Genomic DNA, 20,384 nt, shown 5'->3' with positions numbered 1-20,384 from the left:
CCTGCCCGGCGTGAGCTGGGGACGCGCGGTGTGATTGCCCAGGAGAAAGGAAGGCGCTCCAGTTCCGGGTCAGGCCCTTTTCCCGCCTCCCTCGGCCTCCGCCATGGCGAGTAGCAGCGGTGCCGGGGCGGCGGCGGCGGCGAATCTGAACGCGGTGAGGGAGACCATGGATGGTGAGTGCCCGTTAGTCCCGCTTTACCTTGTCTCCGTTTCCCGCAGCCAGGCTTCCCAGGCGGCGATGAGTCCAGAAGGACTTTAGGTCCACTTCCTGCCCCAAACAGCATCTTTGAGGGTTCTCCCAAGGGACCCGCCAGGGCCGTAGGGCTGATGGCCCCATCCTTTGGGAGTTGTCTCTTCGTTCTTGCGTAGTTTGTCGCGCGCACGACGTTCAGGCCCCCACGTCAGCCCGGCACGCGCTCCGTGTTTACCGCGCGGGAGCCGCGCGCCGCCCCCTCCCTGCGCGCCACGCCCCTTCGCTGCGTCGGGTCCTCTTGTCCTTTCCCCCCTTGCAGGCCTCGGGAGCCGTTGTCGCCCCACGCACCCACTTCTGAGCCCGACCTGGTGCAGAGTCCCCCTTCCTTATAGTCCCGAGCGAGGACAGTCTGCAGGTCTGTAAGCCCCTTGCAGACAGTGGCCTTGTGTGTTTGGTCACCTCTGTGTCCTTTGTCTCTTAGCAGTACAGTAGGCGCTTGTTAGGTCAACCCCTTCATAACTGCTCTGTTTCGTCCTGGATCAAGTGACGCCCGTGTCTGAGGCTGTAGGTGTATTTAACCTGTTTTCGCGCCCGCAAGCAAGCGGGCGTAAAGCCTGCGCACACGTGCTAGACGTGTCTTGGAGTTACCCTTTCTGTTCTCTCTACTCTCTGCCGGCTCGGCCACTTTGTACTCCTGGGGGTGAGTTTAGACAAGCTACTTAAACATCATTGAGCTTGCTTCTTTCTTTATTCTGTGTAAAATGAGATCACTTCCTCCTGAGGTTATTGTGAATATTTAAGACAACCAGGTAAAGGCGTATCAAAAGTGATCAAAAAGTAGTTACTTTTATTTTTATGTTATGTTACGCGTACATCCCACTTGCAGAATCCTTTGTCTCCTTTTTATTCGCATCCACCTATGTGTGTTTGATGGATGTTAAAACATTGCGTTTTTGACATTTTCCAGTGGATACTGACATCAGTCTCCATCTTTATTGAACCCTAACTGTAGTGTGCAGTTCTCACTAAGTAGTGTCAGCCTTCCCGCTGTATCTCCTTGTTTGCTTTACTGTAGGGCCCCAGTTAGTGATTCAGCTATTTCTTATGGGGTCTTCTAATAAGGCTTCTTGCTTTTTCTGCACAGGTTGCTGTTTTCCTTTTTATTTTTTTATTTTTTTAATGTTTATTTGTTTTTGAGACAGAGAGAGACACAGCATGAGCAGGGAAGGGGAGAGAGAGGGAGACACAGAATGTGAAGCAGGCTCCAGGCTCTGAGCTGTCAGCACAGAGCCCAACACGGGGCTTGAACTCCACGAACTGTGAGATCATGACCTGAGCCGAAGTCGGACGCTTAACCGACTGAGCCACCCAGGCGCCCCGCTGCTTCCTTTTTAAGGAACTACTTGTATTATTAGAATCTTTGCATCTAAGTTTTACTTACCAAGAATCTATTTGGTGTTTCTCCGAAACGTAGAATTTTGTTCTTAACACCATTTTCAGCTTATTTCCCGTTCTTTCTCAGTGTACCACAGCATATTAGTTTTATTTTGTAAGTGGACTTAAATACGAAAGAAGTGATATGTGTATAACATTACAGGTTTCACCAGCTTTCCGAAAGCAGTGTTCCCATGAAAATTTTCCTAAGCTGAAATGGTATAAAGTGAAGAAGCAGTTAGTATTAACTTATATGGAAAATTTTTTGAGTGTTCTCAAATCCAGAAAATAATCTTTCTTGGACTTTTCTGATACCTTAAGACACATCTTGTTAACAGATATACAAAAGAAATAGAGATAAAGCACATGTGCTCCCGGTAATAGTTCAAAGCTCTGGCAGCTTGATGGTGAGATACTGAGTGTAATTCCTGGGGAAGGAGCTTGGCAGTGATGCTCAAAAATGCTGGGGTTACATGCTAATGGCTTGCTGCAAACAAGCACTGAACACTATTTTCACTTTCTGCCTTTTTTTTTTTTTTTTTAACCCTCTTTGGATTTCTTTTGGTTAGCAAAAATAGCTATTAATATAGATCTTTCATAAAAGCTAAGTGGAGACGAACTTTCAAAAAGTGGGGCGATGCTGGTTTTGTTTTACATCTTTGCTTGGAAGCCAGTGGGTTTTCTAACCGAATGGAGAGTAAGAGGCCTCACTTCCTGTTAGTTTTCTTATGTTAGCTATGCTCAGGTCCTTATTTATGTGGCCATAGAATCCCATTTGAATGGAAAACTCACATTTTATTGCTGGTGGAATTGCCAATGTACAAATGAGAACTGATTGTATTGGTTGCATCAAGATTTTTACTGAGAGAAGTGTGTGTAAAATGATTATTGAGAGTATAAGCATGTGAAAAAGTGAAGAAATGACGTTTTTTTCTTTAAAGTTTATTTTAAAGTTTATGTATTTGCTTTGAAAGAGAGAGCGAGCTGGGGAGTGGCAGAGACAGGGAGACAGAGTGAATCCCAAGCAGGCTTCACACTGCCAGCACAGAGCCCGATGTGGGGCTCAAACTCCTGAACCCTGAGATCGTGACCTTAGCCAAAATCTAGGGTTGGACACTTAACCGACTGAGCCACCCAGGCACCTCATAAAGTGTATTTATTGAGAGAGCACGCACACACAGGGGAGAGGGAGAGAGAGAATCTCAAGCAGACTCTGTCAGTGCAGAGCCTGACGCGGTGCTTGAACCCACAAACCGTGAGATCTTGACCTGAGCCAAAATCAAGAGTCCAATGCTCAACTGACTGGGCCACCCAGGTGCCCCTGACAGATTGTTTTAAAAATAAAAATTCAAAGAGAGGCTATGTGACTTTGAGAATGCTGCTCCTCTGTACACAGTTTGCCCACAAACCTCAAGATAGAAAGGCCCCAGGTTGGCACTGGATCACCATTTGTTAAATGTGACAGCTAGGGACTATTATGTCCATTAGAACTCTAAACTTACAGAAAATCCCTGCCATATGTCATGCCATAATTAGAGTCTAAGACAGTCACATAAAATGTGAAGTTGAATTATTGCGAAGTTAACAGAAAACTATATTTTCCATGTTGTCTATAATAATTGAGACACAAAGGTAAACACAGTGACACACTGTAAATAATTGACCATATAGTGAATTGGACAAGTTTACATGTTGTCATTTTATAATCCCATCTTCCTTCACATTCATTCCCAGAAATAAAACTTTAGCTTGCCCAACGGGCTAGACTGAACTACCCAAATAGCATTAATATATGAAACTCTGTTAATGTGGGGTTTCCCTGTATTTATATCCACCCATGAGAGCCAAAAGTTTTTGAATCTGACTTCCCTCCTTCAAGGCCTAGTATATTTCTCCTCATTTTACTCCTCTCCCATCAGTACTAGAGTCAGCTGATAGTAATTTAATCTTTTAATGGATCTGAATGATGTTAGGGTCAGCTATGAACATTTTTATTTTTATTATGAAATAAAAGCATTTTGATGATACTTCAGAAGCAAGTAGACTTTATAGTTTATCTATGTGGCTCACTCTGAAAGGAACCTGACCGATTCTGGTCCTAATTTAGTATACGGTCTTGTATCAGTCCCCTGCTCTCATTTTTAGATTCTTAACATTCTCTCCCAGATTCCTTCTTTAAAATGTCAGCCTCTTCCAGATGCCTGGGTGGCTCAGTTGGTTAAGTGTTTGATTTCAGCTCAGGTCGTGATCTCACGGCCCATGAGTTCGAGCCCTGCGTCAGGCTCTGTGCTGACCGCTCAGAGCCTGGAGCCTGTTTCAGATTCTATGTCTCCCTCTCTCTGCCCACTCCCACTCGTGCTCTGTCTCTTTCTCTCTCTCCAAAATAAATAAACATTAAAAAAAATTTTTTTTAATGTCAGCCTTTTCAGCTACCCTCTCTCTGTCCTCCAGTGTACTCAGTGACCTTTTTTGCTTTTCAGCGTTTTGAAATTTTAGATACTCTTTATTGATAGTTTCATACTTTGAGTTTTGTTTTCCTATATTTTCTTTATGCCTCCAATTACTACTGGTAATTATGGTTTTTAACAATTGTGTTAAAAAAACAAAAACTTCTTTATCTTTCACTGTAGTGCTGCTTAGTTATATGCCAGGTAGTCAGCTAGAAAAAGGAGTTAAGAGAGTTCACAGTGTACAAGGCAGTGTCAGTGAAACAAATGTATATTCCTTGCTGTCAGTCTAATTACTGATGGGAGAAATAAACCTAGCAGTCATTTTTCTTTCTTTGACCTTCCCTGCCTTCTTTTCTTTACTAAGCCCTTTCAATTCTTCCTACATCTCAAATTGAACCACTTGTCTCTATCTCTCCTGTTCATGCCATCTGCCATTCTATCACCAAGATTGCAACAACTTAACTGGACTCTCTTTCCAAGATCTATTCCATACTATGCAGCCAAAGTCTTTTAAAAATGAAAATCTGTTTGTATACTCCCGTTTTTATATCATGCCAAAGTTCTGAAATCTTCAGTAGAGCCTTAGTGTGTGTTCATGTCTATCTTTTCTCATATTTTACACCTATGTTCCCCCTGTAATTACATTGCCTTTACATGAAGAGCCTTTCAGATCTATGAATTTATTCTGTGAACTTACCAAGTTCTGTCTAGCACAGGAACTTTTGCACAAGCTGTTTTCTTCACTCTCCCTCTTTTTGCACTTTTTCCTGCCTCTGCATTATTCAGGTTGTCTTCACCCTTGAAGTCTAAGTTTAATTGTCACTTTTTCAGAACAAATCTTTCCTAACCACTGTCACAACTAAGTAGGATGTCCTTGTAATTTGTTTTGGAGGTATGCTTTTCTTGTCCCTATTTCCCTTTTAACAAGGATCAGTTATTACTTCAATATCTATCTCACCTACACCATAATTTCATGAGGACTGGGACCATATTTACCTTTTTCATAACTATATTTACAGTAGTAACATAGGCGTAAAATACATGTAAGTACCAATTACACAGTAGGCACTATAGAAGTACTTATTACCCTCAGGTTATGAAGTTAGGAAGTAAAGATCAACATAAATCTTACAAGCAAGCTTAAAGGAAAGAAATACTAGTACTGAGATGGACCTGAAAGAGAGCATGGAATTACATAGAAAAAGGCAGAGGAGAAAAGCATGAACAAAGGCATGAAGAACGAGCAGAGCATTTATGGATAGGGGTCTACCAGGAAGAGAAAACTGGAGAGGAGAATTTGTCGGTATCAGTTAATGATGATGGTGATGATAATGTTGGCGAGTTGGAGTAGGGTCAGAGTATGTGTTCTGGTTTTCTGCTGTCGTGTAACAAACCATCCCCCAGTTAGTGAAATAAAACAGCAACACTTGTTGCTCACAGTTGTGTACTTGTCTCTCACAGTTCTGGACATTGGCCAGTCTTGTCTGGGTAGTTCTCATTGGGGGTCTCTCGTGCATTGCAGTTAGTGCTGATTCTAGAGTCATCCCAAAGCTTCTTCACTTACGTATCTTCTAATTTTTTTTTTTTTTTGAGTTTATTTACTTATTTTGAGAGAGAGAGCATGAGAGCAAGCAAGCAGTGGGGAGGGGCAGAGAAAGATGGAGAGAGAGAATCTGAAGCAGGCTCTGCACTGTTAGAACAGAGCCTGATGTAGGGCTCGAAACTCACGACCTGTGAGATCCTGACCTGAGCGGAAATCGAGAGTCAGACACTCAACTGACTGAGCCACCCAGGCGCCCCACTCACATATCTTCTAGTTGACACTGCCTATTATCTAGGCCTGCAGCAGGGCTGTTGTCTGGAACATGTGGGTTTGCTCCCAGTTGGTGGCTGGGTTGCCAGGGAGAGTGTCTCAAGAGAGAGTCAGGAGGAAGTTATATTATCTTTTTAAGCCTAGTGTCAGAAGTCATGCAGTGTCGCTGTTGAGAGATGCAGCCTATGAGACCTGAGCATACCTGCACATTCTTGCTCTGGAGGCCAAGAAGGCAAGGCCCTGACTGTTCTTTCTTCCTGCTATTTCTCAGGGAAATGTTTACAGTGACCAATGTGAGGAATGAGGTAACATCTATTCTACTTCAAGGTAAAGAGCAGGCTTCCTAACTGCTTACAGTAAAAGTAGGGATTTTCCATGCTTATTGTTCTTCTGTGACTGTAGTCTGGCAACATAATGTACTCTCTTGCTATGTAAAAAGGAAAACTACCTGGTTATTTCAGTGTTTGCTGAAAAGGTATTCATAAGACTCAGCACTTTTTTCCTAATTTTAGAGTCTTAGCAAAGAAGACAGTAAATGTTACACCAAAGGATAGCTATATGAAATCACCATCATCCTTAACATGAACGTTAAAAGCATTCTAAATAAAATCAGAAATACCTGCTTTCACTGCTTTTTTTAAGCATTAATAGGAAAGTTTTAGCAGATAGTGCAGGATAAGAAAAGGAAAAGACTGTTAAGAAAAATGTGAAACTATTATTTGTAGGTAAAATGATTATTTATTAGAAAACACAAGAGAATCAACTGAAAACCGAAAAACTTCAGTAGAATTAAAGATGACTGGCTACAAAATAAAAATAAGTATTACGAGCATATTATGGGTATCTGCACTAATCACTTAGAATATACCAAAGCAAGGTAGAATGAATTTGTGAAAACAATGAAAACTAAAAATTAAAGAAATTAATGATTCACTATCAGAATTGATGATGATTGAGCACTTGCCGAAACTTTCTGCTCCAAGCATATAAAAAGGACCGGAAATAATACTAACATGCAATTATCAGCCCAGCAATGTTTAAAAACAAGAAAGGAAGATCTCCTGGTTAGAAAGAGAGGTTTTCCCCAAAGAGAAGAGCAGATGGGCACCACAGCAGGAGATTGGGAATGAAACCTGACAAAGCATGCTGCCCTGCCCGAGAGAAGCTGGGACCAGAAACGTGCCATCTGCCATGGCCAGGGATTGGGAAGGACCGTCCGTGTGTCCTGTGGGTCTGGAGCAGGGTGTTTCCACCAGTCTGATCCAGAGGGCTGGGGCTGGCATGACACTACCGGTCCAAGAATGCTTCTCCAATTCAGGACATCAATAAAGATCTCCTTTGGAAGATGAACTTCCAACCAGAAGTCACAGAAGTACCTAAGGTAGATGAAAAACATAAACAACTCACATACAAATTGAAAAAGAGGGAGAAAGTTTAGTAGTAACAGGTAACTCTTTTTTTGAGCACTACCAGATGCCAGTGGACACGGCGTTCTGAGTATGTCCTGTAATCCTCACAATGATCCTGTAAAGTATTATTACCCCACTTTCACAGAATGATAAAATAAAGGCATAGAAAGGTTACCTTGCTTACTAAGTAATGAAGGTGACATTTGAACTCACCTAAGAGGTACTTAGCCTCTAGAGAGCAGACACTTAAGCATTCTCTTTTCCTGCTGGCTTATACTTAAAGAAACAGAAAACACAAATCTCAAAAATGGCCAAAGATAAGAATATAGCTTCAAATAGGTAAAGGCAGAAACAACAGTCATGAAATAAGTGGTTATAAAAAAGCATGTAACTATGAAATAAGAACAAGCAGAGGCACTGGGTCACTCAGGGTTAAGCATCCCAACTCTTGATCTCGGCTCAGGTCTTGATCTAACAGTTCATGGGATCTAGCCCCACGTTGGGGCTCCTTGCTGACTGGGCGGAGCCTGCTTGAGATTCTTTTTTCTCCCTCTCTCTCTGCCCACCCCCACCCCCACTCCCCACCCTTACTTGCACTCTCTCCTGCTCTGTCTTTCAAAAATGGTTAAATAGAGGCGCCTGGGTGGCTCAGTTGCTTAAGCATCTGACTTCAGCCAGCTCATGATCTCAGGGCTTCTTGAGTTCAAGCCCCTTGTTGGGCTCTGTGCTGACAGCTCAGAACCTTGAGCCTGCTTCAGATTCTGTGTCTCCCTCTCTCCCCGCTCCCCACTCGTGCGCACGCACGCGTGGTCTCTCTCTCTCAAAAAGTGAATAAACATTAAAAAGTTTAGATAAACTTAAAAACAACAAGCAATTCTGAGGGGAAATTAGAAATCTCTAAATAGAGTTAGTGAAATAAATTCAACATAACATGAATTACAGCCTACATACAACTGAAGAGCATTATTGGTATGTTGGCATATCCAGACTGAAGAAATGAAATGGAAAGGGCTGTCAGCTTCCAGCCATGGTGGAGGAACAACCCGGATTTACCCTCCTGCCTGGAAAACAACAACAAAACCGATACAGAACAATGGTTTTCAAGACACTGGACATCAGGCTGTGAAGGAAAGTGATCCTAAGCACAGTAAATGCAGTGAGCCCAGTACTTTCCTGTTCTTGGTACCTTTAGAGAGTTCCCAGCAGTTGGGGGGTGTTGCGAACCCAGGTAGAACTCTTTGGACCCCCTGAGTTAGCAAAAGGAGGTTATAGAGTCCAGGGAGACCAAGGCAGGTAGAGTTTGCAAGACAGAATACCTGAGAGGAAAGAGCTTACAGAGAGAGGATTCTGGAGATCAGGAGAAGGGTCCTCCTCAAATATTCAGAAGAGCATTGATTAGCACATATGTATGAGGAAAGTACCCAAAAAGCTAGAAAAGGCATTCAAAAGAATTAGAAGGAACAGTACACCATGCTTATACAAGGCTTCTCTCTACCAGCCAGAATGGAAACCTTCATAATTCACGAGGCATTGAGTATAGTACTCAGGAGCATCTTTCCTCAGTGATGAGGAACAGTTAGCTGTGCACTAAACAGGGCTCTAATCCTGACTATGTAAATCTTAAATGACTCAAACTGTTTTCATTTAACTGCATCTCATTACAAAGCTTAAGAATATGTACAGAAATACTTATCAACCAACAAGGTAAAATTTACAATGTCAAGCATCTAATAAAATGTTAAGTATAGAAAGCAGGAAAATGTAACCAATGATAGGAGAAAATTGAATCAGTTGAAACAGACCCAAAATTGACACAGTTAGAATTAGCAAGACAAGGACCTTAGAACTGTACTCCATGTGTTCAAAAAATTAATTAGAGGCATGGGAGACTTTTTTTTTTGTTAAACTTGAAATTCTGGAGATGAAAATGAATGTCTAATATAAAAAGGTGAAAAGGGTCCATTTCATGCACATTGTGAATAGTGTAATAATTTTCAGAAGGAGTTAGACTTAATGGATCATTCAGTATTGTTAACTTGTCCATTCAACACCGTAGTTTTTATGCAATGCAAGTCAGAATCCACCTGGAGTTTGTTTTTGGAATTGCTCAGGATTTTTAAGTTCACTGAGAGAACAAAAAGGCTTACAAAAATGAAAGATTACAAAGAATCTTGAACCTTCTACATGCTGATAAAAGTTAGTAATTAAATAAGATAGACATGCAACAAATCCATAGGTAAATGGGAATTTACTGTGTGATAAAGGTGGCATCTTAATTGAATGGTAAAAATATAAGTCACTCAATAAATAGTATTGAGGCAGTGAACTTATTTCAGATCCTATTTTCCACCTGAACTCCAGGGAGTTAAATATTTAAATGTTTATAGGTGGGCAGGAAATAAACTTTGAAGTGATGGAAGGATATACTGATGGAAAATTCTATAATCTTTGCATGGGGAATAACCTTCTAAATATAATGCCAAGAGAAAATAATACAGGAAGCAATAGATAATATGTTGACCATTGACTTAACAAATTCTAAACATGCTCTGGGGAACAACCACCATAAAACAAAATTTAATGAAGCCAATGTATTTATATTCTGTGCTGCTTTTTGCTAGTGTTTCTCATGTCAATTACTTTTATAAACTACAATAAAATGAAGTAACTATAAAAAATGAAGTTAAAAAATAAACTTTTGTTTTTTACTATTAGATTTCAACAGACATGATTCCGTCAAATTGTAGACGCTTCTAAGCACTTTTAAAGCCTTAAATATGTACATTACTGAACAATTCCACTCCTAGGAATTTATCCTAATAAAATGAAATTAGTATGTACAGATGCTTATCACAGTATTACTTCAGTGGGGGAAACATGAGACCCACTTAACTCTTAAAATAGAGTGGCTAAGTAATGTATGGTGTTTTCATATAATGGGATGTTATGTGACTAAATTACATTGTAAAAGGTTACTAAAAAATGGGGAAATGTTCAGAATAATCCTGATTATGATGCATATACTTAAGATATTAAGTGAGTGGTAGAATATAAATCACAGTGTAAAATGCAGTTATGTGGAGGGAGGGTGGTGTAAGTCTAGTTTTGGTTCTAGGACTAAGTAAGAGCAAGACAGTATACTTGACAATTTCAAAATCTAGGGATGCTGTGCTAGTTCTTTGATATTGTGCAGTATTCTATGAATTAAAAACAGTAATGTGTGCATATTTTTAAATGTAATTTTTTTGAAGTTTTCTCAATGTCTTTTTCAGTTCTGTTGGAAATTTCAAGAATTTTGAATACTGGCTTAGATATGGAAACTCTGTCTATTTGTGTACGTCTTTGTGAACAAGGAATTAACCCAGAAGCTTTATCGTCGGTTATTAAGGAACTTCGCAAGGCCACTGAAGCACTAAAGGTTAGAGATTTGTATGTTAGTTCGTTGTAAATAAAAATACTTTTTTATTTTTTAATGGATTTATGTGAAAGATCCTAGTTAAATGTTATTAAACTAACTTCTGTCACCATTAGAAATTCTGAAAACCAGGATCTTTGTAGCATATGTTCAACTACAAAAATTGCTACTATCGTGGACCATGTTGTCTCTCCCAGAAGTCTCCAGCTGTGTTTAGAATTTTCCTTGTGTTGTGACTAACGTTGTGTCTGTGCCCAAAAAGATATGTTCAAGGCCGGTACCTGTGAATGTGCCCTTACTTGGAAATAGTGTATCAGCAGGTGTAATTAAGTTAAGGTGAGCTCATAATGGATTAATGAGCGATGTTCTTATTAGACAAGGAAAATTTGGACCAAGATACATGAAAAGAGTTCCATGTGGAGACACAGACAGACATGGGAGAATGGCTTGTGACAGTGGAGGCAGAGATGAGAGTGGTGGCCAAGGATTGTTGGCAGCCATCAGAAGCTAGGAAGAGGCAAGGAAGGATCTTTTGCTAGAGCCTTCTGACTCCTTGATGTTGGACTTCTAGCCTTTAGAACTGTGAGAAAATAAATCTCTGTTGTTTTCAGCCACCCAGTTTGTTTGGAACCTGGTGATGGCAGCTCTAGAAATCTAACTCAGATTTCACTTTTAGAAAGTGGGGTGCTGTTGTAATAAACACCTACAAGTGAGGAAGTGGCTTTGGAATTGGGTGATGGGTTGAGGTGGGAAAATTTTACACCACTTAATAGAGCCCAGATTTCCTTGAAAAAACTTGGTAGAACTGTGGACATTAAAAGCAGTTCTGGTGAGGGCACAGAAAAGAGAGGAGAGCTGTACAGAAAGCTTTATTTGTCTTAGAGAATACACACATTATTATGGACAGAGTGTTGCTGGAAATAATGGACGTTAAAGGGGCTTCTGGTGAGACCTCATGAGGATCATATTATTGAACTCTGGAGGGAAGGTTGTCCTTGCTATAAAGTGACAGAGCACTTGGCTCAATTATGTTTTGGAAGAAAAATAAAACTTGTAAGTGATGAACTTGGATAGCTAGCAGAGGAAATTTCCTAGCAAAGTGTGGAAAGTGCAGTCTGATTTTTCCTTTGCTACTGAAAAATGAAATATAAGAGGAATGAGAAATCAAGGAAGGAACTGGTAAGTGAAAAGGAACCACCACTTGATTTGGAAAATTATCAGCCTTACCCCAGAGCATGCTCTGGAGAGAAGGCCCAGGGTGTGGATGTGGTAAGGAGATTATGTGCATGACTCCTAGATGCAGTCAACTGTCTGTGCACAGAACACTGCCAGCCTGACTGAAAGCAACCGGGACAAAATGAAAGAAGGCTAGGGTTCTTTAGGAAGGAAACTAACACAAAAAGGTAAACAGAGCATATTCACAGGGCAAAAATTTATCATAAAGAGACTATCTGTACAGTTCTCACTGCTAGCACCCAGAAGTTCCTGGGAGCTCCCCCATCACTAACGTGTCCTGTTCCCCTTCCAGTATCTACTGTCCTGACTTTTATGGTAGATACTTTCTTTGAACAGTTTTACTGTCTAACATGGGTCTTTAAACACTGCAGGCTAATTTTATAAAATTTTCGAGCTTGATATAAAGAGAATCTTAGAGCGCAATCTTTACCTAGTTCTTCATTTAACATTATGGTTTTTTTTAATCTTTATTTTTGAGAGAGAGACAGAGCATGAGCATGAGCAGGGGAGGGGCAGAGAGAGGGAGACACAGAATCTGAAGCAGGCTCTATCCAGGCTCTGAGCTGTCAACACAGAGCCCGACATGGGGCTTGAACTCCACGCACCACGAGATCAGTACCCACGCTGAAGTCAGAGGCTTAACTGACTGAGCCACCAAGGCGCCCCCATTTAACATGTTTGAGAGAGTTTTTGTGTTTTGGTTTTTTTGAGTATAGTTGACATACAATGTTACATTAATTTCAGGTGTACAACTTAGTGACTTGACAGGTTTATACATTATGTTATATGTTTATCAAAAGCTGCCATCTGTCCCATGACATCACTATATTTCTTTATGCCTCGCCTTTTATTCCTGTGACTTATTCATTCTGTAACTGGAAGCCTGTCTCTCCCTCTCCCCTCACGCGTTGTGCCCATCTGCCTCCCTGCTCCCTTCTGCAACCATCAGTTTGTTCACTTTTTATAGGTCTGATTCTGATTTTGTTTTTGTTTTTTTGGATTCCACTTATGAGTGGGATCATGTGAGGGTCATTTATGTTGTGTGTAGCTGTAACACAGTCCTTTCCACTGGAATAATCATGCTTCATTACACAAATATACTACTATTTATTTATCCTTTCTACCTTGTGTGGACATTCGATTGCTTCCAGTGTGAGGCTATTAGGAATATGCTGCTATGAGTATAGTTGTCCATGTCTCGTGATGCATATATGCATGCATTTCCTTTGGGTGTGTATTCTAGAAATAAAGTCTCTTGGTTGTTAGGTTATGTTTATCTTCAACTTGAATAGATAATGCTAAACTCTTCTAAAGTAGTTGTGCTAATTTCTGTTTCCAGCAGCAGCATACGAATTTCCCTTCCTTGCTCCATGTCTTTGTCAATACTTAATATTGGGAGTGTTTTTAATTTTAGTCATTTTTGCTGGGTATGTGTAGGTTTCTTATATGGTTTTATTTGCATTTCTTCTAATACCAGTGAGGTTGAATGTTCTTACATATTTTTGGCCATTTTCTTTTGCGAGATAACTGTTTCAAGTTGCTTGCCCATTTTTTCTGGCTTATTTTCCCTTTTTTACTGGTAGTCTTAAGTATTCTGAATGTGAACCTTTTGTTAACTGTGCATGTAAGATTACTAAGTTCTTTTAGTCAGGTTTTTAAATAATTATAAAATCTATTCAGACTTGGGGCACTGGGTGGCTCAGTCGGTTAAGTGTCCAACTCTTGATTTCAGTTCAGATCATGATCTCACAGTTCATGAGTTCGAGCCTTGCATTGGCCCCACACTGACCGTGCAGAATCTACTTAGGATTCTGGCCCTCCCTGTCTCTCTCTTCCCCTTCCTGTTTGCAGGCAAATGCTCTCTCCCTCCCTCTCTCTCTGTCTCTCTCTCTCTCTCTCTCAAAATAAATATTTAAAAAAAAAAAAACAAAAAACCGGGAGGAGAATCCTGAAAAGTTTGTAGCAAAGAAGAAAATTGTTAATTAGAACTTTTTCATGTTTTCTTTAAAGGCATTTTTGAAATCTGTATATAATTTGTATTAAAGAAGGAAACAAATCCTTCAGAACCACCCACAAGATAACCAGTGATATTTGGCAAATACCATTCTAGATGGTATGCTACTTTAAAAATAATGTGAACCACACCTGTCTTTCCTTGACCACTCTTTACTCTTTACAGACTTTTAAAATTTTTTTTTTAATGTTTGTTTATATTTGACAGAGACAGAGCATGAGTTGGGGAGGGGCAGAGAGAGGGAGACACAGAATCTGAAACAGGCTCCAGGCTCCGAGCTTTCAGCACAGAGCCTGATGTGGGGCTTGAACTCATGAGCTGTGAGATCATGACCTGAGCCAAAGTCGGACGCTCAACCGACTGAGCCACCCAGGCGCCCCATCTTTATAGACTTTTTAAATGTATGGTTGTTTTCCCCTTTTTGGGTGGTTGCTAGTAATTAATTTCTCTCATACTTTTTCTTTCAGAACTAAAAATAGGGTAAGGAAAAACTGTTCCTATTGTGTTTTACTGCTTTTACCTTGAAATCCTGGTGATTAGAATTTAATTGTATGGTACTTAACTCTATTTTAGAATGTGTAAAATATAAATCGAGGACATCCTGAAATGTTGCAAGGAGCTGTTGGTCTGAAACATCCAGTTTTTCCTTTGTTCTTTAGTTAACTGTAGAAAATTGCAACCATTCTTCATTAATTATTTTGCCTTTCTTTCTCATAGATTTGTATATTGATAATGTTTAAGTCATTTATAGTAAATGTAACTGGTTGTGTGTAACACAATTAGGTCTGTTTCTTAAGCATCAATAGATATGTCACATTATGTGTATCTCTCACAGCATAGATAGGACATTAGGTGCAGTTTTTAAAAAACAGACTTTATTTTTATGAATGATCTATCAACACTGAATTTTGGTATTGTCTCCTTAGAGCTAGTATTTATGTGTAAGTAATCATTCACACATTGTGATTTCAGAAATTCTGGGCAAAACCTACTTTCTGTATCTTCTACTTTTAGTGCCAAGGGGCCTTGAATTGTACTGTTGATGCATTCCTATGCAGAATAAGCCTTGCCCTTTCTCTTGCAGCTGTCCTGTATGATGATATCTTAGGGTGACCAACGTGTCTCCTCACTGTATGAACGTCTTGTACAGCATGAGGACATTGGAGACAGCTGGGAGAGAAATGAGGGATTCAATAAGTCTTGTGTCCCCACCCATCCTCCCAAAGGAGGGAATAAATGTACACAGGAAAGGGAAGTGTGAAAGACAAGACTTGTTAAGGTTGGTTTTTCCCCAGGGCCAATGCTTACGAGATTTTGGAGTCTCTAATGACAATCTGGTAACTAGTTCTCTAGGATGCCATTACTGTTCTTTCAAACAGAGTAGTGCTACATTCATGTAATGGGAATGCTGTACAGGGTTAATGGTTTGCTTAGTTTAGGTGAAAATACTTATTTCAATGTCTGTATCTTGGAGGAGAATCTCTAAAATTCGTATGAAAATGGAATGCGGCTGGACAAAAAGTTAAAGGTACTTTAATTTTTAAAAATTTCTGTAGTTGTCTATATTATTTCAAGTCTTCTTTGAAGTAGATGATACTAAAAAGTGGGTTAGGAAGAAGACAAAGTGCCTAAAGGTATGTAGCTAAAACTAATATAAGAACCTATAAAGGTAGAAAGAAGTAAGAAATCTTTTAGAATAAGGGGAATGTTTTTCAAACTAGTTTTCTAATCCTTGTGAATAATAAACCTAAAGAAGCGAAAGGCTAATTAGAATAGCCAACTATCTGGACGAGGTAGGTTCTGTTGATTGCAGAGAGAAGGTTTCAGATTGAGAACTACAATTTTCCCAGCACGTTAAGTGATTTTCATGAAAGGCCTTCGAACTTAGACTAAACATAAAAATAAGTTTTAATTATGAAGTTGAAACATACATGAATTAGAAGTTTACCCTGTATTTCTGAAACACTTGTTTAAAATCATCATTTTCATATTTGGAATTAAGAAATTACTTGTTTAAATTTTTATCTTTTAGAAATCTGTATCAAATCATTTACTGATAATAATATAGTGTCTGGAAATTCCTGCAGAATAATCGGGGAAAGTATACTAGTTGGTGAAATAGGTGAAGCAGGATTAGCCATGTGTTCAGTATTCCTTTTGCCCTTTTTTTCTCTGCCCTGTAACAGAAAGGTCTTTTTCATTCTTAATCCCCTTTTCACACTAAAATGAAACATGCAGAAACAGATAAACCAATAAAGACTGGATAAGGTGGATACAGTGTGTGGACAAGTTCTGCTGTGGGTCAGTTTTTCCAGTAGCAGTATATTTTTATTTTTACATTAACTGCATTAAGATGATATAACAATTTTCCACTGTCAGGCTAGCAGTCAGTTCAAAAGGTAGTTCTAATGTACTGCAAAAAGTGAAAAACACTGCATTATCCTGATGCAAGTGGCTTGGTATATGTGGGGGAGGAATTGTTTGTTAATGACAGTACAGTATTGACAAATATATCTCTGTGGTGTCTTTTCCATGATTTTATTATAATGAAACTTACTTTCTTGTTCTAGGCTGCTGAAAATGCGACAAGCTGACTTTCTGGAGAAATCCTGATGAGATATGTCAGGCTCTTCAAGAGGATTTGAAGATTGCATTGTAGTCAAGAATGTACAATGAAATTACTGCATGCAGCAGTGTAGAAACATTTTCCTTTTTAAAAGAATTATAAAACCATAGCTTTATAAATCAGTGGAAAATGGCTTACAGAGAGAACTATCAGATGTGTTTACATCACATCTTACTTTTTTTTAACAGCTCTAATGCTGGTTCATATTTATGTATTCCTTATTTATAGCTCTGATAGCTTTAATTTTCTAAGCAGTCTGTCTATCAGATGTGCACATCTGCTGTGCCTGGTTGAAGTATAGTGGAGCCCATCAGAAGTAATGTAGTAGTTATGACTTGTTGACATTTCCATTATAAAATTTAATTTTGAATTGTTTATGCAAAATAAGCGTGGATTCATGTTGTATTGGGTTAAAAGTTGACAGAATTTCAGCCACCTCATTTATGGATTTGATTTAGACTTAGGTATATCAGAATCTTTCTTACAAGAGCATGGAAATCATTGTTTTCATCTGCTCTTTAACAAAGAATATTTAGTTTTTTAAACAGAAGTTTTTCTGGCAGTTAATAGTATGAACCAGATTGTTTTTGTATTGACTGAAAAATAAAACTTAGAAACTTAGATTTTAAAAGTAATGACAGTGCTTAGTTTTATTTGTCATTTGGATTATTTACATTAAATGAGAATGTTAATTGATAATATTTTTTTCTAAGTTTTATACTCTAAACATGATGGCCTAGAAAAATAAAGCGTAGTGAAACATTTCCAACAGGCAAAATTCTTTAATTTTATTACAGAACAAAAATGTGAGTGGTTATCTAATAAATCACTAAAGAGGAAGTATCTTTCAACAAATATGATATTTTCTGAAGGAATACATATTTGCAGTCATTAAACAAAAAGTAAATAATCAAATGTTCTATATCAGGAATTGTAAGTATCAACTTTCTAAGGTCACTTTTTTGTGTCATTATTTTTTCCCTGAAAGTTTTAATGAATCAAAGTGATGGTTCAAAATAAATTTTGGGAAATTTACAATAGTGTTAATTCTGCTCCTGTAACAGAATCTCAATGGGATATTTTCCCCAAGACTAATATTTTAATCTGATCTTATTTTAGGTTTTGTTAGCATTCTTTTAAATGATAGTACAAGCATTTACTCTAGCAGCTTTTTTCTTCAGACAAAGTAAGGCTTAGTAGTATGTATCTAAGTGGCAACCTCTGTACTGTTGTAAAAATCTCATCTTTTAATTATTTTGACTTTGTAAGTGGATAACCTCTTTACCAAGGGCACTGGAAGGTCTATTGGCAGAACCTGGTTGGGAGACAATAATGACTTGTGATGCTAAATCATTTATTTGTTAATAAACACTGCATATATTGCATGTTGTTACTTACAAAATCATAAAGAGAACACATTTGTCAGGCTCCAAAATTTGTATATACCCTTAGGCCACAAGAGTTAATAGTTTTATTTATGATTTTGTAGATTAAGTTATTTATGTATGAAACAAAGCAGGAAAATATATTGAGTATGTTTACAAAGAACTTTAATGTGTTACACTTAAATGTAAACATATATTTTTAATGCATACTTAAGTACTATTTAACAAAATCAAAACAAATTATAATGATACAATTGGCAGTGTTATGCATGTTGTCAGTGACAAAAATAAAACCATTTTGGTGGTATTGGCATGTACTTTTGATTTAGTTGATGCTTTTGTGTGTACAACTTGTGTTTCTGTAGGTATTCTTATATTTAGATGCTGATTAGTTACATGTGAATGAAGACTATTTGAGGGCAGACTAAATTTACAGTGTAACATCAGGCTTGAGGTATGATATGGAATATTTTTCTCCTGGTACTTAAAGGAGATAGCTATATTAGCATTGCCCAGGCTTCCCCTGGGTGGGTTAAGGGTCCAACTTCAAGTCACATGATCTCCTGGTTTGTGAGTTCCAGCCCCTCGTCAGGCTCTGTGCTGACAGCTCAGAGCCTGGAGCTCACTTGGGATTCTGTGTCTCTCTGCCCCTCCCCCAGGTGCCCTAAGCCATATTTTATGTATATATATTTTTACATTTTTTTTCATGTTTGTTTTTTTGTGTGTGTGAGAGAGAGTGAACAGGGGAGGGGCAAAGAGAGAGAATCTGAAGCAGGATCCATGTTGTCAGCACAGAGCCCGACCGACAAGGGGCTTGAATCCACAAACTGTGAGGTCATGACCTGAGCCAAAATCAAAAGTCAGATGCTTAACTGACTGAGCCATCCAGGCACCCCTTGCCTTATTTTATATTTTAAAATGTGTGCAACATAAAATTTACTATTTTAACCATTTTTAGGTTTTACAGTTCAGTGACAGTAACAACATTCACACTGTTGTGCAACCATCACTATCTAGAACTTCTTATTATCCAAACAAATTCTACCCATTAAGTGGTAACTCCCCACTTCCCTTTAGCCCATTTTTCTAGGTGAACATTTTTCTATTTTTTTCTGTGAATTTGACTATTCTAGGTACCTCATATAAGTCAAATCATGCAGTATTTGTCCTTTCATGTCTCTTTTCACTAAGTGTTAGGTTTTCAAGATTCTTCCATTATAGACACAGCTGGGTGGTTCAGTCGGTTAAGGGTCAGACTTCAGCTCAGGTCATGATCTTGTGGTTCATGGGTTTGAGCCCCACATTGGGCTCTGTGCTGACAGCTCAGAGCCTGGAGCCTGCTTCGGATTCTGTGTCTCCCTCTCTCTCTCTGTCCATCCCCTGCTTGTAGTCTATCTCTCTCAAAAATAAATGTTAAAAAAAAAATTAAAAATATTCTTCCGTTATGTATCAGAATTTCATTCCTTTTTAAGGCTGAAAAATATTCCGTATTAATATGTCTACCATATTTTGTTTATCCATTCATTGAGTGAATATTTGGGTTGTTTCTGTCTTGGCTATTGTGAATAATGCTGCTTTTAATATTGGTATCTAAATATCTAGTCAAGTGCCTGCTTTTGATTCCTTTTGGTATATAGCCAGAAGCAGAATTGCTGGACCTTGTGCTTAATGTGGAATTAATTTTTTGAGGAACTGCCATATTGTTCCATACAGTGGCTGTACCATTTTACATTCCCATTAGCAATGTTCAAGGATTCCAGTTTCTCTGCATCCTTGCCAATGCTTTGTTTTTGTTTCTTTAAATAATAGCCATTGTATAGGTGTGAAGTGGTAACTAATTACGGTTTTAATTTGCATTTCCCTAATTGTTATCTTGACCATCTTTTTATATACTTACTGGCTATTTGTGTGTATCTTTTGAGAAATGTCCATTTAAGTCCTTTGCCCAATTTTCAATTGTTTTTGTTACTGTGGATTCTTTTTACATTCCGGGATGATAATGCTTATCAGATACATGATTTGCAAACATTTTTTCCCAGTCTATGGGTGGTTTTTTCACTTTCTTGACAGGGTTCTTTGCACAATTTTTTAATTTTGATGAAGTCTTATTTAGGTATTTTTTTCTTCTGTTGCCAGTGTTTTTGGTGTCATAGCAGAGGCACCCCAGAATGCTGAGTTGACAGGTGCAAGGCTGTAGCATAATGAAGAACCCAACATGGTGTAAGCTCTGCAGTTCTTACAATCTCTCGGAGTCAGACTCACCTGGTTTCCTGTTCAGCGCCATGATTTTGGGCAAGTTACTACTGAGATCCAGCGTCCTTTTATGAAAAATGGGATTTATCCCTACCTCATAGGCTGTGTGTGGAAGATTCTTTGCCATGTACCTGAAACACACTAAATGCTTATTTT

The 20,384-nt window shown here is 38.8% G+C and overlaps 2 protein-coding genes across 4 annotated transcripts in view; one reads left to right on the top strand and one right to left on the bottom strand.

Annotated features, from left to right (window-relative positions):
* The window catches only part of BORA (BORA aurora kinase A activator), a 29,558-nt gene extending 29,171 nt beyond the window's left edge, over positions 1-387 (bottom strand). For both annotated transcript variants that reach the window (XM_030311951.1, XM_030311957.1), the window contains exon 1: positions 200-387. In XM_030311951.1, coding sequence (XP_030167811.1) covers positions 200-337 — 138 coding nt within the window. In that variant the 5' untranslated portion in view covers positions 338-387. The remainder of the gene's footprint in view (positions 1-199) is intronic.
* MZT1 (mitotic spindle organizing protein 1) lies at positions 2-18,292 on the top strand. Of its 2 annotated transcripts, XM_030311959.1 has the most exons (4): positions 113-173; positions 8,287-8,455; positions 10,572-10,717; positions 16,535-18,292. In XM_030311959.1, the coding sequence occupies exons 1-4, from the start codon at positions 171-173 to the stop codon at positions 16,556-16,558; spliced, it is 342 nt and encodes a 113-aa protein (XP_030167819.1). In that variant the 5' UTR covers positions 113-170; the 3' UTR covers positions 16,559-18,292. The 2 variants fall into 2 exon arrangements, with proteins under 2 accessions (XP_030167823.1, XP_030167819.1); XM_030311963.2 differs by lacking the exon at positions 8,287-8,455 and having other exon boundaries at positions 2-173.
* Positions 18,293-20,384: the final 2,092 nt, after the last annotated feature.

The sequence above is a fragment of the Lynx canadensis genome, chromosome A1, assembly GCF_007474595.2.
Source record: "Lynx canadensis isolate LIC74 chromosome A1, mLynCan4.pri.v2, whole genome shotgun sequence".
Lineage (NCBI taxonomy): Eukaryota > Metazoa > Chordata > Mammalia > Carnivora > Felidae > Lynx > Lynx canadensis.
The sequence above is the reverse complement of the archived record's forward strand: the minus strand, read 5'-3'. Positions and strand labels throughout refer to the sequence as shown.

Bases quoted from the DNA above. Each gene is read 5' to 3' on its own strand.
- MZT1 (XM_030311959.1), top strand. The intron at 8,456-10,571 runs GTGAGCCCAGTA...TGTCTTTTTCAG, and splicing joins TCCTAAGCACAGTAAATGCA to TTCTGTTGGAAATTTCAAGA. The intron at 10,718-16,534 runs GTTAGAGATTTG...TTCTTGTTCTAG, and splicing joins AGGCCACTGAAGCACTAAAG to GCTGCTGAAAATGCGACAAG.